Source organism: Numenius arquata, chromosome Z, assembly GCF_964106895.1.
Source record: "Numenius arquata chromosome Z, bNumArq3.hap1.1, whole genome shotgun sequence".
NCBI classification, from domain to species: domain Eukaryota; kingdom Metazoa; phylum Chordata; class Aves; order Charadriiformes; family Scolopacidae; genus Numenius; species Numenius arquata.
Window position 1 is genome coordinate 52476780 of NC_133616.1, and position 12498 is coordinate 52489277.

General features: G+C 37.2%; 1 protein-coding gene across 1 annotated transcript in view; it reads right to left on the bottom strand.

Moving 5' to 3' along the window:
* The window catches only part of GAK (cyclin G associated kinase), a 65517-nt gene that overhangs the window by 11899 nt on the left and 41120 nt on the right, over positions 1-12498 (bottom strand). Inside the window, exons 15-21 of the mRNA XM_074165802.1 lie at positions 9201-9334; positions 7755-7949; positions 6605-6722; positions 4073-4152; positions 3500-3693; positions 1517-1675; positions 228-689 (exon numbers count right to left, since the gene is read on the bottom strand). Coding sequence (XP_074021903.1) covers positions 228-689; positions 1517-1675; positions 3500-3693; positions 4073-4152; positions 6605-6722; positions 7755-7949; positions 9201-9334 — 1342 coding nt within the window. The remainder of the gene's footprint in view (positions 1-227; positions 690-1516; positions 1676-3499; positions 3694-4072; positions 4153-6604; positions 6723-7754; positions 7950-9200; positions 9335-12498) is intronic.

Consider the following 12498-nt stretch of genomic DNA (forward strand, 5'->3'; position numbering starts at 1 on the left):
CTGTTTAAAGCTAGTAGGATACCAGGAACATAATGAAATACCTGGATAAGATACAGTAATTTCTCTCCTTCATGCAGTAAAAACACCCATTCTATGCAATTCTTGCTATAGACCAACGTGTCTTTAGGTGTACAGATCAAAACATGGTGCTCATTTGCTAAGCACAATGCAAGCAGCAGTTTTTATTTGTTAGCCAGCCAAAGAGTACCAATGTTAAATTTACCTACCTGAAGACAAGGCTGCTGCTGAAGATGTACCCTGAGTAGCAGCTGGACACTGACCACTGAAAAAGAAATCTGTTCCTTGTCCAAGAAGATCTCCAGTGGGCTCTTCTGAGATCTGTGATGCATTACCCACAAACAGATTGTTCAACAAGTCCGCGTTACTTGATGAAGAGTTTATTTCTGAGACAGGTTGTTTCTGTTCTGGTGAAATATCAGAGTCTAATCCCAGTAAGTCTACATTCTCTTCAGGAAGAGATTGTTGTAACAGTGTAGATGGAGCTTCAAAAAGCAAGTCTCCTTCTGGAGTAATAGAGTCTTTTTCATCAACAATTACTGCACTTTCTTCACCTGGAAATGTAGGGAATTCCTCATCTGAAGGCTCACTCTCCTCCCTGTCATCAGATAGTTGAACATGATCATTTTTAGATGAATTGTCCTCTATTCCACTCTCCAGATTTTTTCCTTCTTGAATAAAAAGAAATAACAGCTTTAGATTACAAGGATTCTTCTGTCAACTAGGACAAGACAGACTTATGTGGTGAGATATATGAAATTAATCCTTAACTAATCAAAGCTTACAAAAGAATTGATAAAAAAGGACTAGCTGTTGCCTACCACCTCTTTGTATAGGGTGACCAAAAGAGGCAGCTCACTACCATACTTGCCACTCTGCAAGGGCAGATAATACAAATTTTTTCAAAATAAGACTGCCCTGGACATTCACCTCAGGACATTGTACCAGTTATCACTCAGTAACTGCTGCTCCACTGAGTTACTAACATTTTTGCCAACAAAGCAGACCCCAGAAAAAGAACTTACACATGCACTATAAAGTTACATTTTCTCAGTCCATACCTACTGGTCTGGACCCAACTGGCTAGTCTACTTTATTTCCTCTGTTCCTCAGCCAACTTAAGTGGGTCTGTGGGAATGCAAAGGCTTCCTTGCAGACCTTTAAGTTTAAGATTTTTGCAGAAACAGAAAAATTTAGCTCAGCATTTAAGTTACACCAATACCAAAAAGCAATACTTGGTGTTTATCCAAACGAAGCAGAATGGCCACTTGTTAAGCTGAGCTCACTCTTTAAATAGCTTTTTCCTCATATTCTGGTGAACTAGTGACTGTCACTGCATAAGAAGTCATAAGCATTCATTGGAAAGTGTACAAGACAAACACAGAACAAACAGTTACTTCGGAGGAAAACCTGTTACCTTAAGAAGTCATAAGCATTCATTGGAAAGTGTACAAGACAAACACAGAACAAACAGTTACTTCGGAGGAAAACCTGTTACCTTTCCAGTCCAGAGAATGAAGGAAGTTATTCGCATCAGTACTACTGCTGTGTGGGGATTCTGTATCAGTCGGTGCACTCTCTGAAGACTGCTCCAGCTGGGATGCCTCTGCTTCATACTGTGCAGTTGAACCTGGTTGTCTAGGCAGCTCTGGTTTCCCTATAAAATAGATTTTAAGCCAGAACCCTTACAAGAGAAACTTCTAAAACTCAGTTCCAGTCATAGCAGCTGGTATTTGACTTCCATACTGACTGCCTCAGCAAGACAACTGTCTCAAATTATCTATTACCCTGCAAAGGCAAATTCCCACCCCTCTTTGAAATCAGCATTATTAAATTCGCTTCAACTGAAAAAGCTGGTATTTTCAACTATAACATTAAACTAAATCAGACTCATAACAAAACACTCAAGCATTCTATTTACATTTGTACAAAAATGTAATTTACACCTCACTTGTACCAACAAACCTCTAAAATATGCAAGAGCTATAAACAATATCTGCAATAAGGAACAGAAAAGAGCAAACACAGCTATAGAAAAAAAAACAGAGTGTAAAGCCAGAGAAGAACATGGAGTTGTTAACTCAAGGAGTTAAGTAATACACTGTGTGCTGCAACTAACTACCTACATTTCTTACTTTACTGAGATCAGACATTAAGTGACTTGTGTAAGACTGAGTTGGGCTGAGTTAACCTACTGCTTACTGAGTTACCTGCTTTATCAACTCTCAAAAAGGAGGTTTCCTCAAGGCAAATAAGAAGACTCCCTAAATTAATAAGTGTTCATCCACTGTTTGAAAAGAATGGGATGAATGCTTGGGATAAAGATATTTGTCTGAATCTAAATACCAAACTGGTAGAGCACTTTTTCACCCTCCTTCCACAAAATCGGTTGCAGCTTACAGAGATGAAATAATCTGTCTCAGAACATATACATGAAAGATCATGATTAATCAAATAGTGCAAATTTTTTATTTTAATAAGGCAAGTTTTATAAAATCAGTTCATAGAACTCGCTTTTGTTCTACTTCCTACCCACCAGTTTTAAGAAATATTTTTAATGAAATTTGAAACCCTTACATCTCATTTATCTATCAGAAAGTGAGTGACTTAAAAGAGTAATTTTTACAGATCCTCATTATCAATGAAACACCTTAACTTCAGTGAGCTGTGTTCACAGTAGGATTTTGAAAATCTATATAAACTAAGTTAAAGAGAAAATTACCTAAATCATAATACAAACCAAACATATCCTGCTAAAAAAAAAAATTATAAAACAGCAGCAATTACCTTGTATCAAAATAAATGTAATTTAAAGTGTACTATGTTAAGAGCAGAGAGTAAGATCTCATGTATGGTATACTAAAATCACCACAATAATCTCCATCATGATTTTTATTCTGGAAGCACAGAGAAGGTTTAAGAGCCTTAATGAAAATGTCAAAGCTAATTACTGATACCAGGAGAAGAAGAAAGATATTGAACAGCGTTAACTGGAATTAATGCAGTCATCTACAGATGAAACAAAGAATACGTAGTATCAAAAAAATTAAACACCTGCTGGACTACATTACGAAAAGTTGCAAAATTGAATCACATTACTTGGCTATACATAAGAAGGACCTTGACAGAAACATTTTTAGGTAAGAACATTTGTGAGAAATGCTCAGATGATTTTAAGTGAAATGATAATGGTGCCAGTTTAGCTAAATATATCTCTTTCAAGACATTTTGCCTACAAATCCTGGCTATCACAGTATCGTTTGCTAAAATCCCTGTAAATAGCATATTCACAGCTTTAAAGCAAGCAAATGTAATGACAGTGGAGGTAAGATAATAATTCTAATCCATTTCTGAAGGATAACTTATACTCCTTCATACAATGCAAATTCTTAAGTGATATTTACAAAAAATCCACCTTTTAAATGTCTTTCACTTAAAAGAAACTTTATCACATTCTCTAGTTGTTCAAGAGATTCATTACCAAATTTTGATAAAATCTCTTGTTGTTCCTCTCGGGTGGAGAAAAGGATCTTGGGATTCAGTCCCTTTATATTCATGTTATCCCACGGTGGCTGTTCACAGCTAGGTCTATCTCTTGGCTCCACCTCTACTTCCAGATTGACTTGAAATAAATCAGGATATTTTTCTTGTATGTCACAGGCATCCAGATCATACCTGCAAAGACACATACAAGTAGATTCTTGGTACTGATGGCTAACTAGATTAAATTCACTACAGTCCAAGACAAAATTTTAAAGCAGTTAGTATAAGGCTTAAAACATGCTGTATTTGTTTACTTTTTCCATATATTTTAAACACATGGTATTTTGGTACAGAAATTTTTTTGGCATCATGAACAAAACATTCAGTTTCCTTGAGATGAGAAAACAGAAGAATCTTACTGCAATCAGTCATCTACTTCCTACACGGACTATATTTCCTCCCACTCACACTCCCCCCCCCCCAAATTGTTGGTTTGACAGGTTAAACAGTTTCCAAAAAAACGCAAAAACAACACTTTCTTCCCCTGTTCTACAAAAAGGTGTCAACATACTTGGCAAACTTCACTGTGGTGGCATTTCGGGGCACAAAACCTGTGTGGAACTGAATCTGAAACATCTTCATAGAAGCCATCTGTTAAAACAAGAAATACAGGAAAAATGCTTAAACCCACATTACCAATATTGCACAGTGTTCTGCCTGTAATATAATGCAAAGTATTTTCAGTAATACAATATTTTGAAGTGTTTCTTTTGCTACCATTTCAGTTTAATTCCATGTATACTTTACCTTGAAAGAATTAAATGCAGTTTAAGACAGAACATAAATAAATCTGTTACTATAACCTCAAACAGACTATCAGAATCTACTAAATATTTCTAGACCCTGTTCTAGAGGCTGAAACTGCAGGACCTTTATTACTTTTCTGAATAATGGACATAGAAAAACTCATTGTGCAATACACTAATCAAGAAATATATGTCATATATAAAGGAGTCCATTCAGAAGAGTTTTAAATGTAGCACATCTAAATGGATACTTCATAAGACATGCAAAGAGTTCTTTTCCCTGTGCAACTTCAAGTCAACCATTCATGCCAGATGGAATTATAGAGCTTTTCCAAACTGATTCACTATAACCATTCAACTTTCCCACCTCTTTCTTTTGCTGATGGGAAAAACTACTTTCCCTGCCTGATCAGCATACGTGAGAATCCAGAAAATGCTACTATAGAAGATTCATGTAGCTCCTGGTCTTGCACAAATCCAAATTAGAGCAAACTTGATAAATCCACAATGTATCTTTTCCCCGGCTTTAGATACAGCACACGTGGGATAGTCTTGCCAGTCCTTTACAACACAAGTAATGCAGTAATAGTCCAGTAAATATGATATAATAAAACTGAATTATGAAAGCTTTCCTTGTAAGTGAGCATTTATTGAACATCGTAACCAGAAGTCAAGTAACAGGCAAAGCATTGCCAGCAGGTTAAGGGAGGTGGTCTTTCCCCTCTATCCAGCACTGGTGAGGCCACATCTGGAGTCCTGTGTCCAGTGCTGGGCTCCTCAGTACAAGACCCATGGACACGCTGGAGAGAGCTCCTCTGATCCATCCATCCCTACATTGAACTACATATAAAAACCTGAACACCCTATTAAATCAGTTTTCTTAATCCCTTGGTAAGCAAGACATTTCCTAGAAAATAAACTAAATTCTCTCTCAGATTAACTGTGAGCAAGTGGGAGACAACCACAATGCCCAGCTCTAGGCACTTAACAGCAATATTGAAATGCAGTGGTTCATCTCCTTAAGAGTTCTGCAAAGAGCTTCCGGGGGCAGAGTACATAAAACTAAGGACACATTCAATATTGCTCCATCAAAGCTCCAAACCAGGATCATCACAAACACTGTTGCTGTATCATGTGTTATAGCAGATGGATGAGAAAATTCTAATCTTTTCTGACCAGTGAATAAATGCCAGAGAAACCACATCAAAAAAACCCTATTATCAGTGAAACTAAGATTACACAAGGAGTATAAGCTAACTTTGGCTGAATTTTCCCCACTTGTATGCCTTCTTCACTGATGATCTTGAACCATATACTAGTTATTTTTGTACATTAGAGAATCATTTCACTGAGCTTTCAGTTTTAGGATGATCTGGAAGATCTGGCCTGTAGCACTATGGGGACATTAAGAAAGTCTGAAACCTCTGCAACATGACAAGATTTGATACTCACCTTCCTACACACAAAGTAGAAAAAACATAGGGAAAATAAATTATTTCAGTAATAGTAGATATGTATGAATATGTTTGTTTCCCCCAAACGTATGGAAACTGTCTGCAGAACCCCTGGATCAATTTGCACAATGCTCCAAGTTATCCTAAACTTTGCACTACCCCATCCCTATCTTTTACATGGATCTCCAAGTTTAATTTGGGTTACTCATCTGGAGGAAAAAAAGAACAATACCTATTTTTTAAATTTGAAGATAGGCTTTATTAGCAAGTTTTTTATGATCTTGCAATACATTTGCATCCATAGTTGAATTAAAAAAGGAAACATACATTCTCCCTAGGAGAACAAAGACCAGTAAGAAAAATCGGTTATAAAAACTCAACCTGGCTCTAGAGATAGGGTACAAAAGGGTACACAGGAGTTTTTCCAGCCTGTTTTGTACAGGAATTCCCTGGAATTCCACTTTTCTATTGAGTAGTATTTTCCCTTGGGTTCCAGTTCGTGTGTACAGAATTAAGAAGTTCTGGCTTGTCGTGCAACTGAACAGGTAACAGTCACTGCCTCAAAAAAACAGCTAGAGGCTTTCCATGAAAATATAATAACTATCACTACTGAAGTAATTTCCAGAAACACTTACCAAAGCATCTACATGCAGAGCATTAAGAATAGACATATTTATTAGGCTAGAAAAGGCTGAATTCCCAAGTACATGAAAACCCCACATATTTCTTTGAAGAACAGCAAATAAAGTCATGTATTTAATGAGATCACAAATACAAGTATAATACAAAACTGCAACAAGAAAAAAGCAACTCCTCCATGTAGGCTGTTAAATATATCATTACCTTGGCTTGTAGGCGGCCTCCTAGTGTTGATCTGGCATGATAGATTACAATGAGAACATCTCCCTGGACTGTTATGCCTAGTGGAATTACTGCTTTCCCATCTTCAATTTTAAACTCCCTGAAGAAAAAAAAAACAATGGCATAACATTTAATCTCATTTTTTTAAAACAGTATATTACTTTATGTTTAGTTTTGTTTCTGCAAGGTCTATAATAGTAACCCATGAAAATCTGTTTCAAATTCTTATTATGGAGAAAGAATCCACTCTAAATAATTAAAACTCAAAAGCTGCTCTAAGAAGAACAAGATTAACAGTTGCCTATAGCAGAGCAACAGATATATTTAGACCCACAGTTCTCAAATCAAATATGGGAGAAACATGTCTTCAAGGAGCTGCTGGAAAATGCAAGAGAGACAATATTAAGAAGAAAGCTGTTCCAAAGAAAGATGCAGAGAGAACTATAGCTGAGCTGCTGTGATATGTTAGGACTCCCACTGAGAGACAGCAGAAGAGAAAAAGAGGGGGAAATGTTATTATAGCACCCCACAGCTGTCTCTGTTCCTGTTCTCTTCAAATTCACTAAACTCCTTATGGGGCTTGGATTTGTAAGAAAGCTAGAAGGACTTTGGTATTCTCTTATCTTTCCTCTGTCTGTGACTATCCACACCCAGTACTGCTGGTACCATTTGCAATTCCTGTGCTGCATTACAACAGCAGACACCATAGCTGTACAGGGGCTGATAAGCACTCCCCTTACAGCTGCTGTGCCTGGGGGATCCTTAATGTTTCCATGATTTGAACACGATGTTCAGTTCAGTACCTGTACACCAGGGATCAATCTCCCCAGTTTATACCACCTGGAGTGAGAGGAAGGAGGATCTTGCTCACCTCTGCTTCCCAGTGCCCACTGTGCCACCCCACCATCAGCCCCACTTTCTGCAGAAACAGATCAAAGCTGCTATCATAACCACATTTCTCTTTCAAGATCAGCTAAAGGGGACAGAGGAGCTGTTCCATGTGTTAAAGTAGCTTTTTGCTCAACTGGCACGTGCAAAACCATGCCTTCTCCTCACAGTAAAGACTTCATATTTAAGTTAGTCTAGAGAAACATAACATGTCATTTCAGAATAAATCATAACCTGGACTTACTTCATTTTATCATACTCCTGGGAGGTGGTGGTTACTCTCTCATCTCCCACATAAACTTCACAAAAAGGCCTGCAGCCATTACGCTGCTTACTAAAAAGAGGAACTGGAGTCATGATGATTGATCTGACAAGGATGGGCTTGCTGTGAGGAATAATGGGTTCTTCAGCCATCATGTCACACATGTATTCAATGTATCTGCCAAAACCAGAAGATACTCATTTAGCCAGAGAACTCTAAAAATGGGTGAACACACAGGTGAGTTAACTTCGGTTCATATCCCCCCACTGCGGACAAGGTAACAATAAAATACTGGGGATGCTTATCAGCTCTTCCAGCAAGCAGAATTTCACAAAAGTAAAATGAAATAGAAACATGGAGAAATATTTATGATCACTAGCTAGCCTCTCAATTTAAGAACAGCAACAATTTCTATACAAAAGCCCAGTGGCTGCATCATAACAGAAAAATATACCGCCCAGAAAACTGAATACAGCACTGCATACGAAGTCATCTGCACCCGGGTCCCATCTTCCAGACAACTTGCAACAATGCCTTAGGTCTGTAGCTTTACATATATTCCCTTGTAAAACAAACTAGCCATTCTTTCCAGAGGCCAAACTAGGGTTCAGACTAGGAGAACTATTTTGTATCTTGCACATAATGGATCCAAGTTGCACAGCAGCTCTGAAGCTACTAGCTCAAAGCTTCCTAAAGGCTTTGCATTTAGCCTCATTAATATAAATTATCTTGTAGAGGACCAATTACATATACTCGAAGCAAATCTGTCATTTATACATAACTAATCCTTACTTCTCACCTTTCTAAATCTAACTGGTTTTGTAGGAAACACCCTTACTAGCGGTGTCACTTGCTACTGAGACTCTATTGCTGAAAGATTTACCAAATTAAATCAAATGATTAGTTTAAAACAATTGTCAAAGTATATGAAAGTCACTCTTTTAAAAAGCAGATGGCATTCTTACCTAAACAGGAAAGGTTAACAGAAAGCATTATTGGTCTTTCCACAGAACTTGCAATGCTCTCACACAGTATTGTAATAAACTAGTAAACATGGAGTAAGTGTTAATACACACAGAAGAGGATTTTATACCTGAGAGCATTCAAAAGCACTGCATAACCTTGTTTTCACTCCTAACATTTCTTCACTACAGGTCATACTTGACTCACTTTTGATAAGAACATCATGAGTAACTTCAAGGCTCACAAAATTCAGAACAACTATCTCCAATTGTGATACATCCGTTTTTCCAAGTATTTCCAATTATGATACATCCATTTTTCCACGTATTCTAAAGTATTCTGCTGTTCAAACATAGATCCTATTGAAATAGTTTTCCTTCCCAAAAAGAATCTTGTAAAAACAGTAGCATATTCACAATTGTGTAACTACTTGCTTCAACAATACCCCACAGACTAATACCGTACCTTTTATGAGAAGGCCAAATGCCAGGAGGACAGCGTTTCATACTGAACATATAAACTGCAGCTTCAGCAGTAGTGAAGAGACGACAGAAACACAGAAAAGAACAAACTACAACAGCAGATGCCGCTCTTCCATCCTACAAAAAAAAAAAATAATTAATTGTAACTTTGCTATTAAACCTAGCAGAAAAAGCATTACAGAAGTTACTGAAAAACATGTTATCTCCTTATTTAATACAATGAAATCCAAGGTCTAGTGCAATCATTAGATTTGAAGTATCTGAATGAAATGTTTTCATTTGATTTTCACACAAAAGAAATTACATGTCTGCCACCTCAAATGTGAATAATTGCTTTAGCTTAACACTATTTGAAATTTTCAGTTTATTACCTTATTCCTTGCTGCTACCTGAAACACCAGTTCAGTGCTACTATCGGCTGATAACCATGGAATTCTGCTACAAAACAAGTCCAGAGATTCAGAAGAGCTAAGCCACACTAAACTCTTTAGTCTTCTGACTAAAACTGCATAAGATTAATAGCTTGCCATGAAACTAAGACAAGGAAATTAAAACACTGAACCTCCTTCTGCAGGGACCACAGCTACACACATCCCAGATTCATCCCTACCATATAATAGGCTGAGGATTCAGAAGAGGTAGTGGTTGGCAGAACAGGACCTCTCAAGTTTTTCTGCTAACAACACGGAAGAAATTTTTTTGTAGTAGTTTGTGAAGTGTGGAAGGAGGAGAGGTTTTTTCTTCAACTTGTTTTAACAGGCATTTCTTCCAAAGCTAGGCGTCTCTTCTAATCATTACTTAGACCAATGAAAAGAAGGTCTGTGAGCACCATAAGAGCCAGATCTTTAAAGAGCAGTTCAGCAAATCAGTATTACTGCTGCTGGTGTAACTAGCAAGGCCAATGATTTCCAGAAGTTACTGAACTAAACTAGTCTACGATTCTATGGGCTGGACCCTCTAGTTAAATTTCAAACTGATGGGAAAAAAACCCGTGGTTCCTACCCCCAGATGCATACACTCAGGGCAAAACATTAATGAATACAAGGGCAGAATGAAACAACATTGATTAGCATGACAAGCAGTGACTTACGTACACTTGCATTACAAAGTCCCTTCCAAATTAAAGCACCACACCAAGGCGAGAAAAATCATTGTACAAAGAGGTGAGCAAGCAAGCCACAGCAAACCCTTTGCAACTGTGGCATAAAGTCAGAGGACAACTTTACAAGACTTTGAAGACCACTTTACAACCAGAAATACAGCATTCAAAACCAAGAACATCTCACTCATTACTGAGTAAATCTGATAACAGAACTTTGCATTTCAGAAAGCAGCTTCAAAAGTTGCAGAATGGAAGCAAAAGAAACATTCCAATCCAGAGATGAGACAGTAAGAATTTCAAATTTTCCCTGTATGTTTTTACAAGGATGATGAATCTTGGCTACAAAAATAAACAATCCCTAGGCATAAAAAAAAAACATTAAGGCAGCAATAAAAAACAATGACTGGAAAAAGCTAGATTTTGAGCATGTTTGTCCCAAAGACTCAAAAAGCTGGAGGAGTTTTGTGTCTAAACTATTCTAAAAAGAAATAACCTTTATAAAATAAATTAAATGTAACTTTTCTTAGTGTGCCTATAATTATCTTAACTTGGCTCATTTAAACACATGTCAAATACAGCTATCTGAAGTAACGCTTAATCACACTGAAAGAGCTGCAGTTGCAAGTCTCTTTGCCATTAAGTTCCACCAAGATGATCTTGTACTCACACCTTCTTAAAGCTGTCCAAGTTTTCAAGGATGACCATCACAACGTGGCCTCAAATAATTACACAGAGAAAAGTGGTTATTGCAGATGTCTAGGAGTTACTCCAGCCTCTGGCATGCCTGCTACAGTCTTGTGATATCAACAGAATGGGATGCCAGTTAAATGCAGATCTCAGTCATTGCCAGTCCAGACTCAACTGTAGCTGAAGCGGGGAGCTGCCATTTAAACCTTGTTTTCAATGGCTTGTTCTCAACTGCATCACTCAAATTACAGTGTAAAAATTTAACTATTCACTCCATTATTGCAAACCTCTACAATAAAGATCAAAAGACCAGGAAAGCCCTACCTAGTTCTGAATACTGGCCACCTAGAAGCAATTTCACCTTCACAAGAAGCAATTTTCATGTTTTGTTATCTAAGAAAGTGCTTTAGTCTAAAACATTCTATCTCTACCAGACAAAGAATTCTTTTCAACCTAATTTCCTAACTTTTATATCTCCAAAAATTTCCAACTAGATGAATTCAAGACCATGTTGCAGCTGTCATTCATCTCTAGTAGTTCTGGTGTCTGCTCTTGGCACCACATCTAACACACAGCCATATATATATATTTATATATATATACAAGTTTCCCATGCACCCGAGAAAAAGGAATGAGTTAAAAACCTTAAAAGAAACACTTCAAGGGAAAGATGTTACAAAAACTGCTCCTATCATGTGATCACTTCTCAGTATCATGCGATCCTGAGATACTGTAAGTACCACTTTAATATAGAATTAGATTCCTAACCTCACAGCAGCCACGAAAATCCAATCGGTTTTCAGGAGCTGGCATTAAGTGATCTTGCAAAACTCTGTTTAAGGCAGTGCACTTTGCCAGATTAAAAAAAAAAAATCATCTTTTAAGACTCTGATAGTGATATTCCATTATAGACTACTATACCATATCAAAGGACTATTTTTGAATGCTTTCCAGCAGCATCATATGCATTGTAACAACTGTCGTGTTTCTCTTTTTACTGTGCAGGAAAATAAGAATTTAAAATGTCTCATGCAATTCTCTTACACAAACATAACAGTAACCTCATGTTTTCAAAGCTTGAACATAGTAATTATTCTTTAAATTCATTTCCCCCCACCATGTTTGACACGAGGTTGTTCTTTATCATGAGTTCTCCTGCCATAGCAATCTGCTGCCAGCAAAAGCAAGTTCCACCACAAGTCTCATAGTCAGTTTCTGCAATTCTGCTGATACAGAATACATTCTAAATGGACAGGGGGAAATGCAGTGTACATCCAGCTGTCACTCCAAAAACAGGAACAAAAAAATAGTGTGAACACTGAAATAGTAGGGCAGATTCTTTCTCTGAAAGGCTACTTTGCTTTAATCCCTCTGTATACTCCCTTCTATGTTACATCCAAGTTAGAGAGGGCTACATTACCCAAATAATTTGCCTAATTGTAACTAATACTAAGGAGAAAATTTATGCAAGTAATTTTCATAAAGACATAGA